The sequence below is a fragment of the Lonchura striata genome, chromosome 10, assembly GCF_050655825.1.
Source record: "Lonchura striata isolate lonStrDom1 chromosome 10, ASM5065582v1, whole genome shotgun sequence".
Taxonomy (NCBI): domain Eukaryota; kingdom Metazoa; phylum Chordata; class Aves; order Passeriformes; family Estrildidae; genus Lonchura; species Lonchura striata.
This window is the reverse complement of record NC_140712.1, coordinates 24,907,136-24,923,411: the sequence shown is the minus strand read 5'-3', so window position 1 is coordinate 24,923,411 and position 16,276 is coordinate 24,907,136. Positions and strand designations below refer to the sequence as shown.

Genomic DNA, 16,276 nt, shown 5'->3' with positions numbered 1-16,276 from the left:
GAGGGGACAGTGCCGGGGGGCCGGCGGCCCGCGGCCGAGCCCCAGCAGGCGGAGAGGTGGGCGGTGTAGCGGGTGGCGAGGCGCAGGGTCTCGGTCTCGGTGAGGGCAGGTAGTGCCGCAAGGACCCCCTGCCCCGCACCCCTTCCTGCCCGGGGGCACGCGGGGCTCTGCCGAAGGAGCTGGGCTGCCGTGTTGAGTCTGGCCCTGGGTGGGGACTGTTCCGCGAGCGTCCGGGGGTAACCCCGGCTTTATTCGGGCCGGGGGCGCGGGGCGATGCCTCTGCGCCCTCCTGGAGGTATCGAGCTCCCCCAGCCTCGCCCCGCTCCGGGCGGGCGGCAGGAGCCTGGGAATGCCGGGCCCATTTGCAGAGGTGTCAGATCTGACTCCTTCGCTCCTTAATTGGCCCTGCCGGCGCTGGGAAGTGTGTGGGGACCCATTCACACGGCCGTGAGAGATGCTAACGTGCCGCCAGCCCCGCAGCCCGTACCGGCTCGCCCCGCACCGCAGCTCCCCGCACAGCCGGGACTTGACCTTCCAATGCCAGGGCCGCAGCCTGGCACCCGGCAGTGCCCGCAGCCCCCTGCGCTCCGCCCGGCCCCGGGGCGCTGTGTGAGCTCTGCCCGGGACAGGGCTGCGCGGCGTGCAGGTGCCCAGCTGGGGCCGGGGCTCCCTTCCCTGGGGCATCCCGGCACTGGCCGTGCCGCTCCTGTCCCCGCAGGCCGAAGGGAGGCAGCCCCGGACGGCTGCAGACAAGCTGAGGCATCTGGGGACCCACCAGGCTGTGCCCCGGCTCCGTCTGGGGGTCCCTGTGCTGCTGCGGGTTGGGGTCCCGGGGCACTGGGGTGCATCGTGCTGGGTGCCAAGGTCCTGAGGGTGCCGGGGCAGGGGGTGCCCCGTGCAGATGGGCTGAGGGAGGGCAGGGGGCGAGGGGGCTGTTTGCCACAGCGCTGACTCCCGCAGCAGACACAGCCCCAGGCAGCGTCCCTGCGAGCGGTGCCCATCCCGGACAGAGGGACAAGCGTGGCCCCAGGAACCACACAGGCCTCTGGTCTGGGATCGCGGGTCCCCCGTGGGCAGGGACGAGTCCTGGGAGGTCCCTGCAGGGCAGGAGGGCTGGGGGCTCCCGGGGGGCACAGCCTGAGCTGGGCACTGAGCTGGGCACGGAGCCGGGCACTGACTGAGCTCTGTCCTGTGCCTGGCTGTGCTGCCTCATGGCCCCGTGCCCTGCTCCACTGGTAGGGGCCGAAGGGATGGGGGAGTCCACCCTGCTTCCCGGGGTGAGGGGCTGCAGGGTGTCCTGCTGTCTCCAAAAGCTGGGAGTCAAACCCTTTAACACTGTAATTTCAGTATTAGAAAGTAGCTTTATGTCAGTGCTGGATGTGCAGAGGACATCTCCTATTACCTATACCACAGCTGGCTAAGAGACTAGCTTAAATCTTTGTAAGTTATTAATTACATTTCCCAAAACTGATAAATGTATGCTAAACAGTCCCGCAAATTCCTTTGCATATTTATATCCCTTTTTGGAGCTTATTTACATATGAATACGGGTCTTTGAGGGTCTCTGGTGCTTGTTTGGGGAACACCCCATTCCTCAAATTATCAAAAAATTTCTTCTCTTTGAATTCATCCCGGCTCTGTCGTCTAGCCAAGATAGATCTTACCAGTGTTGGTCAGGCTCACAGTCTTTAAGGCCAAGATAACCACTTGCACACATGAATACAGGACAAAGCAGTTCTGGCTGAAGCTAAAGGAATTCACAAGATTTACACACTCTTTGTTAGAATTAAAGATTTTCCCAACCCTGCGGGGGCTCTGACCCCGCGGCCAGTGCTGCCCCGGCCCAGCCGCAGTGCAGCACTTGTCCAAACAGGGAGGTGGGAAGCGGCTGCGGCGGGTGCAGAACTCATTACCCGGGAGCTCATCAGCTAATGCGAGCCAGGAGGGGGCCGGCAGCGGGAAGGGGCCGTGCCTGGCCCGGGCCGTGGGGTGCAGATCTCCCCTCAGACAGCCCTGCGCCCCAGACTGGGCTGGCTGCTGGAACGGGGCTGGCACTGGTGGCCTCGGGTGGGTTGGGTCAGTGCTGGGCACTGCTCAGACGTGCGCACAAGGTTTGGGGGTCCCTGTCCCCGGCTGCTTCCCGTCAGCTGTGCCCCCAGCTTTGTGGGGATCCTGTGCCCCTCACGCTCCCAGGGGTCCGCACACCCCGCTCGGGGGGTCCTGCGCCCCGCAGTACCAGCGGGCTGTGCACACCCACTTCGGGGGTCCTGTGCCCCCCGGGTGCCCCCAGGCCAGGCTGCGCACACCAGCTCTGGGGGCCCGTGCCGTGCCGTGCCCGTGTCCCCTTGCTCCCTGATGGATTTTCCGTGCCTCGGCGGGGCTGTTTCCCGGGAAACCTTCACACCCGCCGGCCCCGACACCTGCGGGCCTGGGAACGCGGCGGGAGGGCTCCTCCCAGCCCCGGCCCCGGCCCCGGCCCTCCACTCCGGCTGCCCGTGGGGGCTCCCCTGCCTCCGCCAGCCCCGCGGGCTCCGTCAGGGGACGGTGGGAGACCGGCACCCCCAAACCGGGCGGGGGGTGTCCCACAGAGCCACAGAGGCAGCTCCTGTCCGGGTGATGCTGCACGGGGATCCGCAGGGACGCGCCACCGCAGACCCACTGCAAACCGCACTGGGGCCCCATCAGAGCCCCACAACACCCCCGGGGCACCCCGGGGCACCCCCAGTGCAGAGCGCGCTGCAGCCCCCGCTGCAGCTCCCGGGTGGGTCCCAGCCCCGGCCCCCGCCCCGCGCGGGGGCGAGGGGCAGCACCGAGCGGCTTCACACCTCTGGGGTGAAATTCGTCACCCCGCGTTCACAGCCGCGGCCCGGGCCCCCCCGGACCCCCGGCCTTTGAAGTGCTGCAGCCGCCAAGGTGCCTCTTCGCACCTCCGGCCGGCATAAAGCCGGGGCGGCGGCGGCGCCCGGCACAGCGCTCCCGCCGCCGCTCCGCCATGGCCCACGGCCGCACGCTGCCCGCCGCCGCCCCGCCGCGGGACCGGGCCGACCTCCGCGCCCCGAGCCCCGGCGCTCCCCCGGACCCGCTGGGCTACAGCAGCAGCTCCCCCGCCGCATCGCCCGACTCCTGCGGGCTCGCGTCGCCCGCCGCGGCGCGGGGGCCCTGCCGCGGGCACGCCGCCCCCCGGGCCCGGGGCAGGAAGGGGCTGCGGGGCGGCGGGGCGGCGGGGGTCCCGCGGCAGAGCGCCAGCGAGCGGGAGAAGCTGCGGATGCGGCGGCTGGCGCAGGCCCTGCTGCGGCTGCGGCACTACCTGCCGCCCGCGCTGGCGCCCGCCGGCCAGACCCTCACCAAGATCGAGACCCTGCGCCTCGCCACCCGCTACATCGCCCACCTCTCCGCCCTGCTGGGGCTCGGCCGCGGGCCGCCGGCCCCCCGGCACTGTCCCCTCTGCCCGCGGGGCCTGGGCTGCTGCCGGGACTCGCAGCCCCGCGCCGCTTCGCCGCCCGGCGCTGCGGGCTGGGGGTCGCCTCCCACGGCGGGGATCCCCCCGGAGCTGCACGGGGCTCCCGGCGTGGGGACGGCGGCCTGGGGCTCGCCCCTCTGCAGCCCTGCCGCGGCGGGCACTGCCCCAGAGGTGCTTGGCGGTCCGGAGATGGGGTTAGAGACCTGGGGATCCCCCCCCTACACCCCTGCTGCAGGGACCCTCCCAGATGCGCTTGGGGGTCTGAACATCGGAATGGAGACCTGGGGGTCTCCCTCCTACATCCCTGCAACCGGGACCCCTCCAGAGGTTCTTGGCGTTTCCAACATCCAGACGGAGACCTGGGGGCCAGCCCCCTACATGCCTGCAGTGGGGACCTCCTCAGAGCTGAACAAGGCTGTCACCACCACTGCGTCCCCCTGGCTGACCCCTCCCCATTCTGCAGGGGCTGGGCCCCCCCCGGAGCTCCCTGGTGATGTCCTGGACATGGGCCTGGTGCTGTCAGAGTTCGTGGGCACAGGGACAGTCACCCAGGTACGTGCTGGGGGGGATTGGGGTGACTCTCAGCATGGGGCTGGCGTGGGGCAGGGATCAGCCCCCCCTCGGGGTGGCCTCAGAGTCCTCTTGGTGTGGGGCAGCACAGGAACTGGTTTTGGGGTAACAACAGCCATGTCTGGGGCAGGCAATGCAGAGGTGAACCCTGCTCTGGGGAGTGGCTAAGGTGGAGCCCCCAGCCGGTTCCATCTTTCCTGCTGCTTCCCTCCCTCATGTTTGTGGGGATCCCATTAGTGGGGACAGAGTGGAGCCCGTTGTCCTGCTTGTCCCTGCCCAGGAGCCTTTCCATGGGTGGGCTGTCACTCCCATGCCCCCAGCCCTGCCTGCAGCTCTGGCTGGCCGCTCACCCTCTCCCTGTCTGCTCCCCAGGATCTCTCTGCAGACCTGCTCTCGCTGCTGGAGGCTCTGTTCCCTGCACCGGCCCGGCACTGACCCGGGTGATGCCTGGAGCACCCACGATGCCCGTCTGGACCCCAGCAGCCCGGGGACACAGCGGCCCTCGGGACAGCTGCAGGAACAAGCTGCCCGTGGGAGCCTGGAGCCGTGCTGGCCGTGCCGGGAGCCGTGCTGCTCTGAGCTGGATGTGAATAAACCCTTGTGCCCTCTCTGAGTGTCTGTGTGGCTGTCCCAGGAGCTGGGCACGGAACGGGGCTTGGCATGCCTGGGGTCTCCTCGCTGGGCTGCTGGGCTGGGGGCTCTGGGGGAGCCAGGCACCAGCTGGGAGAGCAACCCAGGGCAGTGTCAAGAGAGACGCTCCCCTGGCCCTGGGGCCTGATTCCCGGCCAGGAAGGGCTGAGGCTCCCCAGCAGCCTCCAGATCCACCCTTCCCACCTGGCAGTTCTGGGCCCCTGGGAGCTCCCAGTGCAGAGTGAGATGGGCGGATTTGGAGTCCAGCTCCGTGTGGGCATGGGCCCGAGCCCACAGGCTGGAGATCCTGCCAGGAGCTGGTGATGGGGACCCTGTGCCCCCAGCCCCCTTGGTGGCTCCCTGAAGTCTGGGGTCCCCATTAGCAGGAGGGTGTTGGGACCTGGCAGCCATGTGCTAATGTGTCAGGGGAGTATCCTCCCAGCTCTGGGGTCTGGGGTGAAGGGCGGGAGGTTAATGAACCCCATGGAGTGTGAAAGGACTCTCTAATGAGGTTAATATCCTCTGCTGGGGCGGAGGAGGGGCGTGACAGAACGGGAGACAAGCCTTTGAGGTGTAAAGCAGCCCCCTGGCCTGCAGCCCCCGCTCTCCAGCCAGGGCTGAAGGGACCTGGGCACGTCCTCCAGCCACGGGGACACTGCCATGGGGCTGACCACAGTCTGGGGGAGCAGCGGGCAGCCGCAGGGAGGCAGGAGAGACCTGTGGGTCTCTGGGCCCCCAAATGCTGCACCTCAATGCCAGGAGCCCCCGTGTGTCTGATACCTGGCCCTGGCAGCAGCACTGCCAGACCTGGGGGGCACGGGCAGCGCCCCTGTGCTGGGGGGCTGCCTCCCACAGATGTGGGGCACATCCCAGCGTCCATTCCTGCATGTGAGCACACGCACGCTTACGTGTGTGTCCATGTGCTGTGGGTGGCAGGGGAAGGACCGTGCTGTTCCGAGCTGCTGGCTACGTCAAGGACCATTCAGAGCTGCCAAGGGCGCCCACGGCACAGCGGCTGCAGCTGCAGCAGCAGGTGCTGCCTCTCTGCAGGACCTGCCCCGGTACCTGCCCCGCTGCCCCTGCCCCTCGTGCCCCCGAGCAGATGCAGGAGCCCTCAGCACAGAGCCTCGGCACTGTGTGAGCATCGGCCCTGCCATGGCCTGGCTGGGGAATGCCGGGCAGGACACCCTGGACACAGGTGAGGCGGGGGAACGGGGCGTCTGCTCCTCCAGGCGCCGTTGTTGGGCTGGGTGGGGTCACCATCCCGGGAAGATGGTGAGGGGTACTCTGGGCAGGGAGAGGGGCACAGCAGTAATGGCCTGAGGGGGGTGGCATGCTGGGGCCAGCTGCCATTGTCTTCCTCTGCCCTGCTTGGTGCCAGGGACCCTATAGCTCTGGGGGCATGGAGGGGCTCTTGGGGCTGCTGGAGGCTCTGGGGTAGCAGCAGGGTGCAGTGAGCGGGCAGGGATGGAGCACAGGGAAGCGAGCTCAGAAACACACTGTCAGCACCGTGGCCCTGGGCAGGGGGCTCTAGGGGACAGGACCCACCGTGCTGAGCGTGGCCTGCCCCACGCAGAGCCCCCGCCTCAGGGCTGCCACTGCCCCTCTCCCTGTTGTGGCAGGTAGGGGCCATCCAGACCCAGGCCCTGCAGTGGGAAACAGCAGCGCGGAGCCCCCCGGCGTGACGCCCCCCGAGTGGGGCTGCGCCTGGAGCCCCGCCGAGGAGAAGGGCGAGGAGCCCCTGCGGCTGCCCACCTTCTCCCCGGCCGCCCAGGTGCGCGTGGCCGTCACCTTCGCCCTCTTCGCCCTCTCGGCCTGCTGCAACCTGGCGGTGCTGCGGGCGGTGGGCGGCCGGGGCAGCGGCCGGCGCCCGCACATCCGCCTGCTGCTGCGGCACCTGGCCGCCGCCGACCTGCTGGTCACCGTGGCGGTGATGCCGCTGGACGCCGTCTGGAACATCACGCTGCAGTGGCGGGCGGGCGACCTGGCCTGCCGCCTGCTCATGTACCTGCGCCTGCTGGCCATGTACGCCTCCGCCTTCGTCACCGTGGTCATCAGCCTGGACCGGCAGGCCGCCATCCTGCGCCCGCTGGCCATCGCCCGCGCCCGTGCCCGCAACCGCGCCATGCTGCACGTGGCCTGGGTGCTGAGCGCGGGGCTGGCCGTGCCGCAGGTACCCACCGGGCTGGGGACAGACCCCACCCCGCCCGGCGACCTGCAGGGTGGGCACGGGGAGCTGGCAATAGAGAGGCTGTGTCGGTGACCCCCTCACCCAGCTCTGCCGCTGCCGGGGGTGCCCCCAGGCCGCTGCCAGTGCGGAGCAGAGCCAGTGCAGGGATGGTGACAGGTCCCACCTGCCAGGCTGGCTCTGTCCCTGCGGCTCTGGGGGTCCCTGCTTTGGCCCCCAGTGCCCTCCCTGGCTCGGGAGGCGCAGAGCCCCACCACCCCCATCCCACCTCTCTTGTGTGCAGCTGTTCCTGTTCCACACCATCACCCTGCGCCCCCCGCACAACTTCACCCAGTGCACCACACGCGGCAGCTTTCCCCGGGCCTGGCACGAGACCCTCTACAACATGGTGGGCTTCGCCTGCCTCTTCCTGCTGCCTCTGCTCATCATGGTCTGCTGCTACGCCCGCATTCTGCTGGAGATCTCCCGCCGCATGGGCTCGGGCCTCTGTGAGTGCCAGGCCCCACGGGACACAGCCCCACGGCCAGGGGAAGTCCTGTCTGGAGCTCTGCAGGGACCCCCCAGCTTTGCCCCAGGGCGTGGGGTCCCGTCCCAGCCCCACTTCCCCTCACAGGCCGTGCCCCTCCAGTCTCCTCGCAGGACGCGTCGCTGCGGTGCTCCAGGAACAACATCCCCCGGGCCCGGCTGCGGATGCTGCGGATGAGCCTGGTCATCGTCTCCTCCTTCATCCTCTGCTGGACTCCCTACTACCTGCTGGGGCTCTGGCACTGGTTCTGTCCCCGCGCCGTGGAGAAGAGGATCTCACCGGCCCTCACCCACATTCTCTTCATCTTTGGCCTCTTCAACGCGTGCCTGGACCCCATCACCTACGGGCTCTTCACCATCCCCCTCCGGGGGCGCTGGGGGTGCCCGTGCAGGCACGGCCCCCTGGCCCAGCCCCCCTCCCCAGCCACCGGCTCCTTCCGCTGCTCGGCCTCCTCCCTGCCGCCCCAGCGGGGAGCCCAGGGCGTGCGGAGGTCCCGAGGGGCTGCCAGGGACCCCTCCTGTCACAGCAGCTCCCTGTGAGACCAGCACGACCGCTGGGTGCTCAGGGCAGGGGGTCTGGCAGCAGGATGGCCGGGTCAGCACAGGTCCAGGGGATGGAGGCACTGCTGACCTCTTCCTGCACCCCAAAATGCCTCTGCGGGCTTGGGGCTGGTGGGGTGCCCCCGTCCCCTCTCCCTTCTCTGTGTCCTGAACAGGAATAAAGTGTCCTAGGCCACCTCTTGTCCCTCCCGTGTCCCCCAGCTGGTATCCCCAGAGCCAGCACGGCGGGGGTCCCAGCTGCCCCTGTCCCCACCGTGGGTGGCTCAAGAGTCCCCAGGTGGGTGCCGGTTCAAGGCCATCCCAGCCTGGCCAGGGCTGGTGCTTCCCTCCCTGTTCATCCCCACAGGGCTGTGTGGCAGTGGGCGTAGGGCTGATCCCTGCCAGGCTGGTGGCAGTCCCAGGGTGCTGCTGCTGTCGGCTGTGCTCCAAACGGGAGCTCCTGGCCCCTGCCCAAGGCTGTCGGGAGGCTCACGGGGCCACCTCTGCCGCCTGCAGCAGCTGCCCAAGGCCAGCGCTGCTGGCAGAGCCAGCGCGGCTGCTGGGGCCCGCAGAGCTGGGTGGGGGCTGTGGCTGCCTCACTCCCCCAGCACCACCAGTATTGCCAGAGCGAGGGACAGCCCAGCAGAGCTGCCCTGGCATCCCCCAGCCTCGGGAAGGACCCCAGAGCTGGGCTCTGCCCGGGGTCCCCCCATGCTGCGCAGGGACGCTGGGCTCCCCGGGCTCAGTCCCCATGGCACAGGGGGACCCCACCACAACCCAGTGCCAGGGTGGCCTCACAGGGCTGGGGCACGGCAGGGCTGCTGCTCCTGCCGTGGGGCTCTGGCTCCAGTACCTGCTCCTGCCCAGGAGCAAGCCCAGCTGGTGCAGGCAGGAGGGCAGGCAGAAACTGTGCCCAGCAACAGCAGTGCCAGCCATGCTTGCAGGAATTTATTTGAGAGTGGCAAAGGAAAAGTCATGTAGAGTTGCTTCAGCACTGAAAAATGATCTCACACCTGCTTGAGGGCTGGAAGGCCAGCACACCATTTGCTCCAGGGGTCTTGTGGGGGCTCCAGGGGATGAGGGGCTGCAGTCCCAGGTGTGTGCAGGTCCTCTGTGCTTCTGGGGCAGGGATGGGGCTTCCTTGGCACGTGTCCACGGGGTGGGGGGAACGTGTGAGGGGGCTGAGTCTCAGGCACGGACTGTGAGTATAAAACACCACCTGGTACGGGCACACCACCTGCTGCCAGCCTGAGAACTACTGCGAGGGGAGGAACTGGTAGAGGCAGAGGAGCACGCAGCAAAAAGCCTTCCCTTGCTGGATGCTGCTGCTGCTGCTGCCCTGCTGCTGGGAGCACCCTGCCCGCCGCAGGACAGCTGGGGTGCACAGAGACCCCCAGCCCACGGGCAGCTCTCCTTGGGCTGAGGGCACTGGGGGTGCCAGGCGGGCCAGCGCTGCCCCTGCCCTCGGTGGCTGCACAGGGCTCCAGGGGCAGGGGCGGGGACCATGGCGCTCACATCACAGTCACCGTTTGCCCCAGGGCTGGTCCCACCCGCGTCCAGTGCGGCCAGAGAACGGGGACAGCGTGGCCAGGCGAGGGACAGGGCAGGCCGGGCGATGGAGGGTGGGAGGTGATGCCGGGGGACGCCTGTGCCTGGGTGGCTGTGTCACCCAGCTCAGCAGTGTCACCCCTGCTCCCACCCCCCGCCCGCCCTCGGCACAGGTGAGAGGCACAGCACAGCCCTGCCTGCTGCATCAGGCACAGACACAGCAGCTCTAGGTGCCGGCTCCGCCGCTGCCGGGTCTCTTCTCGGTGAAGAAGCTCTTGAGCAGCATCACCTGCCCGATGCTGACCACGAAGAGGATGAGGGTTTCCCCCACTGACCAGTACGAGACGCGCCCGTTGAGCTCCTCAGCTCGGCTCCGGTCCTGCGCCTCCCGCAGCCGGTAGTGGGTCTGGGAGTCGATCACCGCCTTCAGCATCTCGTGGATGGTGACACAGGCCGATTCCAGCTGGGGGACAAGGACGAGAGCGCCCTGTCACTTCTGACATGGCACAGCTGAGGGAGCCCAGGCCCGTGCCAGAACACTCAAGAGCAGGACTCAAGAGCAGTGTCTGCACCGTAGGTTTCCTGCCAGAACCCATCCAGGGGGTTCCCCACTGGGACAGAGCTGAGAGGCCCACGAGGGTGCCCAGCCCAGAGCTCACACCAAGGGACAGAATGGCTGATGCAATTCCCTCATGTGGGATGGGCACGGGTTGCTGCAGAGAGGGGAGCCCAGAGCCAGCACAGCCCCCCCGACCCAGGCAGAGGATGTGGTGTGTGGTGGGGCTGTTGGTTGGCGGTTGGCACTTCTGCATCCAGTGGAGGAGGACGGGGACAAGTCCCCAACTGCCATCCCGCAAGGCTACTTGGGGCTGTGACAGGGCCCTTCCTCCCTCCCTCCCTGCCGGGACCCACCTGTGTCAGGGCAGTGACGCGGTTGTTCATGTCGGGCAGGATGGGCGGCTCGTCGCCCACCTGGAAGTCGAAGTAGACAATTTTGTGGGAGAAGGTGGAGAACTCGTTGCTGAAGCAGAAGGTGTAGACACCCTTGACCTCGGTGTGGTGCGAGAAGCTGTCGTACTGCTTCTTGGTCTCCTGGTAGATGGTCTTGCCATTGGGGTCCTCCACGTAGCAGTCCACATCGTAGTGCCCTCCGCTGATCACCTGCAGACGGAGATACATCTCCAATGGTGGTACACTCCAAGCAACGTGGCAAGGGTCCCCTGCCCAGCCCCACAGCTATATGAGAGGCCAGTGGGCATCATGCCCATGGGATGGGGCCCAGGCCAGGGGAGCCCTGGGGAAGTTGTGCACCACAGTGCCAGCAACTCAGGTGGAGTGCCCATGGCTCAAGTGGGGTGTCTGGAGACAGGGACAGCCCTCATGACCCAGGTCAGGGCTGTCCACGACTGATGTGGCCACATCCCAGGCCTGGCTCTCAGGCCCTGATGGGCACAGGCTGGGGTTGGGAACAACTCCTAGTGCAGCATGGAGGGAGCTGGGGTGGAACTGCAGCCCTGCCTGGGGCTCTGCAGGGCGCAGAATGGGAGTGTGGGGAGAGGCACAGGCAGGTGGCATGGGCAGAGGCAGCAGCACACACGTGGGCAGGGGTGCGGGCAAGGGGGCACGGGCATCGCAACACAGGCAGGCACACGGGCACGACATGGGCAGGGGCACAGGGATGGGGCACAACCGGGGCAGGGGCGGAGGGGGCCCCGGCAGGGTTTTGGGCAGGGGGTGCAGGCACGGAGCATCTGCAGGAAGGTACAGGCAGGGCAGTACCTGATAGTCCAGGGTGAACTTGACGCCGCTCTCCAGCTCCTGGTGGAAGCAGCGCTGGGCGCTGTCGGGCAGCTCCAGCGTCAGCTCCGTGCCGCCGGCTCCCAGCGCGCCCAGCAGCGCGGCCAGGCACAGGGTCCGCACCGCGCCCGGCATCGCGACCCGCACCGCACCCGGCCCCGAGACCCGCACCGAGCCGGGCCCGGGACCCGCACCGAGCCCGGCACCGAGCCCGGTATCGCGACCCGCACCGAGCCCGGCACCACGATCCGCGCCGGGACCCGCACCGAGCCCGGTATCGCGACCCGCACCGGCCCCGCACCGCCCCCGCACCGCCCCCCTGACGTGGCGCTTCCGCTGCGAGCGGGGCGGGGCGGGGCGGGGCGGGGCGGGGCGCGGGCGGCGCCTCCGGCTCCGGGGCGGGCACCCGCGGGGATCCCGGGAACGTCCCGCCGACCCCGGCACCCTGGGAGCCCCCCGGCATCTCCGGGCCGAGCGCTCCGGGAGCCCCGGCCGCCCCCTCGGCGCTCCCGGGGCGCCCTGGCCGGGCGGCTGGTGTCCGCCCCACGCGAGATCAGCCTCCGTCCAAAGCTGAGCGCTTTATTAATGCAGTGCGAAACCAGTGCAGAAGTCTCCGCAGGAGCACGGTGTCACCCACCCCTGCCCCTGCCCCCCTGCGCACACGCAGGCTCGTGAACAAACGCATTCGTGGATCTGCCGGCAGCCGCGGCACACGGCCGGCCCGCGGCCCGGCGTGCGTGGGCTGAGCCGTGGGGCTGCGGCCCCACGGGGTCTTGGCCCTGCCGTGGTGCCTGCGACTTTCCCGGCGGGATGAAGCCCTGGGGTCAGCCCGTGGCACCCTCGGTGACTTGGCATCCCGGGTTCCCCGCCGCTGGCGGACGATCCCGTGCCGCCGGGCTGGGACCATCCTGCTCGGGGGATTCGGCGCTTCCTGAATCCAGAGCTCCTCGGCGTGGCGGGGAATGAACCGCGTGAAGTTCAGACCCTTCGGAGCCGAGACAAGCCCGTCCCGGCCCGCAGCCGAGGCTGCAGCGGTGCCGGGTGAGCTCGGCCGCCGGGGCTCCGGCGCGCTCGGGAATCTCGGTGGTGGAGCGTTGTCTCCCTCTCCCGCTCCGGGCGAGCACCGACACGGTCCGCGGCTGCAACGGTGTTCCGCCCCTCGAACCCCCGCCGTACCGAGCCCCTTCCCCTCCTGGAAGGCACTTCATGAACGCCTCGGCCCCAGGGGTCACCACCGGGGGCTCCGGGACGGGATTCGGTGAGAGAACGAGCAGGATGTGAGAAAAGCGGATCGAAGCTAGTGATGAGTAAGTGAACCGCGGGTGGGATCCCTGGCACGGAGCTTGGCGATCTAGGACGGCGGGGGATCGATCTCTCGATCACCCCGCTCGCGATTCAGCCCCTGGGCTCAGGGCTGAGTGCCCCTGGCCACCCGTGTGTCCCCGGAGCCAGTGCCCACTCTGTGTGGGAACCGTCCCGTCTCTGCGGGGACAGCACGGCTTTGGCCACCTCCCTGTGAACAAATGGTGGCACGGCTACTGCGCCACGACCTCCTCAAAATCGGAGAGCTGCCGCATCTGCTCTGCCTGCATGGAATGTCTGCGGAGGAGCTTCCTGTGGGCTCTCAGATCGCCCCGCCTGGGCGAGCTGGGTGTGAGGGGCACCAGCGGCTTCAGCCCAGCAGCCAGCGGGGAGGGGGCTTTGCTGGAGCCAATGTCGGGAATCGGGGGGTTGGGGTTCACGTTCAAGGGGGGCAGATATCCCGGCCTTGTGTGGGAGATGTGGTCCAGCAGCAGGGTCCCGGATCCTCGCCTCTCCAGCAAGCCGGGTGGCCGGCGCCGGCCGGAGCTGGGCGATGTGCTGGTGCTGCCGGAGGGAGAGTCCCAGCAGCCATCCAGCAGGGCCAGCTGGGACCCGCTCAGCCTCCGCCGCTCGGGCGGCCCCTTCCCCGCCTCGGTGACCTGCGAGTCCCCGTCGTGTTCGCTGCCCGGCCTCCACCAGTGCGGGGTGTCCCTCCCTGCAGCTGAGCTGGCGGCCGTGCCGGTGCTCTCCAGCTCCTCCGGGACCGTGCTGCTCCGGGACAGGCACGGGTGGGTGCCTGGGCTCTTCTCGTGCGTGGCTTTCCATGCCAGTGGCCCCAGCGCCTGCTCATCCACGGGCGGGAAGAGAGAGGGGTCCCTTCCCTTGCTGCTGCTGCTCCGGGTGAGGGGGGGCTTTTTGGAGAGCGAGAGGTCGCCGATGCCCGTGATGACCTCGCTGTCAGCGCAGGCCCGCGTGTCGTCGCGGTGACCGGAGGCCGCCAGCACCGAGGGTGCCACCAGGCCCCACGGCTCTGACCGCAGTCGCTTCAGCCGGGGCAGGTGGGCTCTCCTGGCAGTGCCAGCTCTCTGGCCTGGGGAGGGTGGCCCAGTGTCCCCAGCGTGAGATTGTGGGGTGAGATTGCTGCTCTCCTTCTCAGCAGGGGAAGGTGCTGAGACAGGAGTTTTCAGGTGGGCACTGGAGGGGGCTGTGCTCTCCTCGAGGGGAGCCTTCTCCTTGAACTCCAGCGCAGGGGCAACGTTCAGGTACTGCTTGGCCGTCTTGGTGCCAGAGGCTGATGTGTCCATGGTGATGATGATCACCTCCTTCCCCTTGGCTCTGCAGGCATTCAGGAGGTGCTGCAGCACAGCCTTGTCCTCGGCATTGATGGCGTGGACCAGCGCAGAGGCTCCTGAGTGGTCCTCCAGGCTGGGGTCTGCCCCGCTCTCCAGCAGCAGGGACACCACGTCCCCCCCAGCCCCTCGGATGCAGGCGTGCATGAGGGCGGTTTTCCCAGACTTGTCCTGGATGTTTGGGTCGGCTCTGTTGTCCAGCAGATACTTCACCATCTTGGCCTTGTGGATGCTCTGCTGGTCGACGTGCGTGGTGATGCAGGCCACCATCAGCGCCGTCTCCCCCTTGTCGTTGCTCTCGTTGATGTAAGCCCCCCCCTCCAGCAGCAGCCGGGTCAGCCGCAGCCGGCCCAGCCACACGGCCTTCAGGAGGGAGTTGCCCCCCAGCTCCAGCTCCGTCACCTCATCCATGGCTGCTGCTTCCCGCTGGGTGACGGCAGTGGTGGCTGTGGGGGGAACCAGGGAGAAGAGGTGAGCCCCACTGCTTTGTCCCTGCCTTCCTGGGATGCCACGCTCTGGGCACTGCCCCGCACCCCAGCGTCCCTGAGGCCGTGTCCACCCACCTTGTGCAGGCGGCCGCCCGGATGCCTTGGTTTCCCCAGGAGATCAGAAAGCTTCTGAGGGTCTCCACCCGCCTGCCGTGTCTGGGGGGCTGCAGCACGAAGCCCACTGGAGACTGTGTGAACTTCCCTGACAGCTTCCTGGGCTGGAGCCGGGATCTCCCCTTCCTCGCTGCCGGGGGGAAGCAGACCAGCCACAGTCCTGCTGTCTATTGTGATTCCCCTGCCCCCTGCTTCTGCCGCCCCACTGGCCCCCTGCCACCCACTCCTGCTGTCCCCCGCTCCCTGCCTCACTGCTCAGAGTGTTCCTGGAGCCGCGAGCAGCCGGTGCCCCCAGAGTGCCCCTGGAGAGGGCACAAGCCTCCCGGCCCTTCCCCTCCCCTCCGTGCCGTCCGTGGGGATCCTGCGGCCCCTGGACCTGCGGGCAGAGCTCGCCTTGCTCCCAGCCCCTCCCAAAGGCGCCCACGGTGCCGCTCCCCGCCCGTGAGCTGCCCACGGCCCCTTCCCGCGGGGACCCCTCGGACGCGGGGCACACCCGGGCGCCGGTTCTCCCCCGCTCCCGCCGGGACTGGCGTCCCCCGCTCCCCTCCGAGCCGCGGCCATCCCGCTGCCGCCGCCGCCGCCCCCGGCTGCGGTGGTGACAGTGGGGTGCGCTACCCCACCCGGTACCTGCTGCCCGGTGCCCGTGTCGGTGCCCGGTGCCGCTCTCCGGTGTTGGTGCCGCTGCCCCGTGCCGGGGCCGGTGCCGGTGTCGCTGCCGAGTGCCGGTGCCGGTGCCAGTCGCTGGTGCCGGTGCCCAGCGCTGCGCGAGGGGGAGGGCGCGGGGGGCGGCGCGTCCGCCCGCAGGTGGGTGCGGGAAGCGGCGGGCGGGTGTGCGGGGGGCTGCGGGGGCTGTAGTGTCTGTGTCCGTGTGCGGGGGGCTGCGGGGGCTGTAGGGTCTGTGTCCGTGTGCGGGGGGCTGCGGGGGCTGCGGGGGCTGTAGGGGCTGTAGGGGCTGTCGGGGCTGTAGGGGCTGTCGGGGCTGTAGGGGCTGTAGGGTCTGTGTCCGTGTGCGGGGGGCTGCGGGGGCTGTAGTGTCTGTGTCCGTGTGCGGGGGGCTGCGGGGGCTGCGGGGGCTGTAGGGGCTGTCGGGGCTGTAGGGGCTGTAGGGTCTGTGTCCGTGTGCGGGGGGCTGTAGGGGCTGTCGGGGCTGTAGGGGCTGTCGGGGCTGTAGGGGCTGTAGGGGCTGTCGGGGCTGTAGGGGCTGTAGGGTCTGTGTCCGTGTGCGGGGGGCTGTAGGGGCTGTCGGGGCTGTAGGGGCTGTCGGGGCTGTAGGGGCTGTCAGGGCTGTAGGGGCTGTCGGGGCTGTAGGGTCTGTGTCCGTGTGCGGGGGGCTGTAGGGGCTGTCGGGGCTGTAGGGGCTGTCGGGGCTGTAGGGGCTGTCAGGGCTGTAGGGGCTGTAGGGGCTGTCGGGGCTGTAGGGGCTGTCAGGGCTGTCGGGGCTGTAGGGGCTGTCGGGGCTGTAGGGGCTGTCAGGGCTGTAGGGGCTGTAGGGGCTGTCGGGGCTGTAGGGGCTGTCAGGGCTGTAGGGGCTGTAGGGGCTGTCGGGGCTGTAGGGGCTGTCAGGGCTGTAGGGTCTGTGTCCGTGTGCGGGGGGCTGCGGGGTCTGTAGGGTCTGTGTCTGTGTGCGGGGTCTGTAGGGTCTGTGTCCGTGTGCGGGGGGCTGCGGGGGCTGCGGGGGCTGTAGGGGCTGTAGGGGCTGTGTCTGTGTGCGGGGTCTGTAGGGTCTGTGTCCGTGTGCGGGGGCTGTAGGGTCTGTAGGGTCTGT

The 16,276-nt window shown here is 69.0% G+C and overlaps 4 protein-coding genes across 4 annotated transcripts; 2 read left to right on the top strand and 2 right to left on the bottom strand.

Annotated features, from left to right (window-relative positions):
* The first annotated feature begins 2,848 nt into the window (after positions 1–2,848).
* LOC110476686 (uncharacterized) lies at positions 2,849–4,638 on the top strand. Its single transcript, XM_085589098.1, has 2 exons — positions 2,849–4,012; positions 4,403–4,638. Exons 1-2 carry the CDS (start codon positions 2,993–2,995, stop codon positions 4,463–4,465), a joined length of 1,083 nt encoding a protein of 360 aa, XP_085445224.1. The 5' UTR covers positions 2,849–2,992; the 3' UTR covers positions 4,466–4,638.
* Positions 4,639–5,439: 801 nt separating this feature from the next.
* LOC110476685 (gonadotropin-releasing hormone II receptor) lies at positions 5,440–8,013 on the top strand. Its single transcript, XM_085589100.1, has 4 exons — positions 5,440–5,858; positions 6,283–6,833; positions 7,132–7,336; positions 7,477–8,013. Exons 1-4 carry the CDS (start codon positions 5,516–5,518, stop codon positions 7,911–7,913), a joined length of 1,536 nt encoding a protein of 511 aa, XP_085445226.1. The 5' UTR covers positions 5,440–5,515; the 3' UTR covers positions 7,914–8,013.
* Positions 8,014–8,846: 833 nt separating this feature from the next.
* Positions 8,847–11,571, bottom strand: TMED3 (transmembrane p24 trafficking protein 3). Its single transcript, XM_021541800.3, has 3 exons — positions 11,241–11,571; positions 10,374–10,622; positions 8,847–9,924 (listed from the first exon to the last, which is right to left on the bottom strand). Exons 1-3 carry the CDS (start codon positions 11,391–11,393, stop codon positions 9,688–9,690), a joined length of 639 nt encoding a protein of 212 aa, XP_021397475.2. The 5' UTR covers positions 11,394–11,571; the 3' UTR covers positions 8,847–9,687.
* Positions 11,572–12,659: 1,088 nt separating this feature from the next.
* ANKRD34C (ankyrin repeat domain 34C) lies at positions 12,660–14,612 on the bottom strand. The gene is made up of 2 exons (XM_021541797.4): positions 14,473–14,612; positions 12,660–14,355 (listed from the first exon to the last, which is right to left on the bottom strand). Exon 2 carries the CDS (start codon positions 14,318–14,320, stop codon positions 12,794–12,796), a length of 1,527 nt encoding a protein of 508 aa, XP_021397472.3. The 5' UTR covers positions 14,321–14,355; positions 14,473–14,612; the 3' UTR covers positions 12,660–12,793.
* Positions 14,613–16,276: the final 1,664 nt, after the last annotated feature.

Coding starts and splice junctions, on each gene's coding strand:
- LOC110476686 (XM_085589098.1), top strand. CDS start 2,993: ATGGCCCACGGCCGCACGCTGCCCGCCGCCGCCCCGCCGCGGGACCGG. Junction 4,013..4,402: donor GCACAGGGACAGTCACCCAG/GTACGTGCTGGG, acceptor TCTGCTCCCCAG/GATCTCTCTGCAGACCTGCT.
- LOC110476685 (XM_085589100.1), top strand. CDS start 5,516: ATGTGGGGCACATCCCAGCGTCCATTCCTGCATGTGAGCACACGCACG. Junction 5,859..6,282: donor GCAGGACACCCTGGACACAG/GTGAGGCGGGGG, acceptor CTGTTGTGGCAG/GTAGGGGCCATCCAGACCCA. Junction 6,834..7,131: donor CGGGGCTGGCCGTGCCGCAG/GTACCCACCGGG, acceptor TCTTGTGTGCAG/CTGTTCCTGTTCCACACCAT.
- TMED3 (XM_021541800.3), bottom strand. CDS start 11,393: ATGCCGGGCGCGGTGCGGACCCTGTGCCTGGCCGCGCTGCTGGGCGCG. Junction 10,623..11,240: donor AGTTCACCCTGGACTATCAG/GTACTGCCCTGC, acceptor CTCCGTCTGCAG/GTGATCAGCGGAGGGCACTA. Junction 9,925..10,373: donor GCGTCACTGCCCTGACACAG/GTGGGTCCCGGC, acceptor CTTGTCCCCCAG/CTGGAATCGGCCTGTGTCAC.
- ANKRD34C (XM_021541797.4), bottom strand. CDS start 14,320: ATGGATGAGGTGACGGAGCTGGAGCTGGGGGGCAACTCCCTCCTGAAG.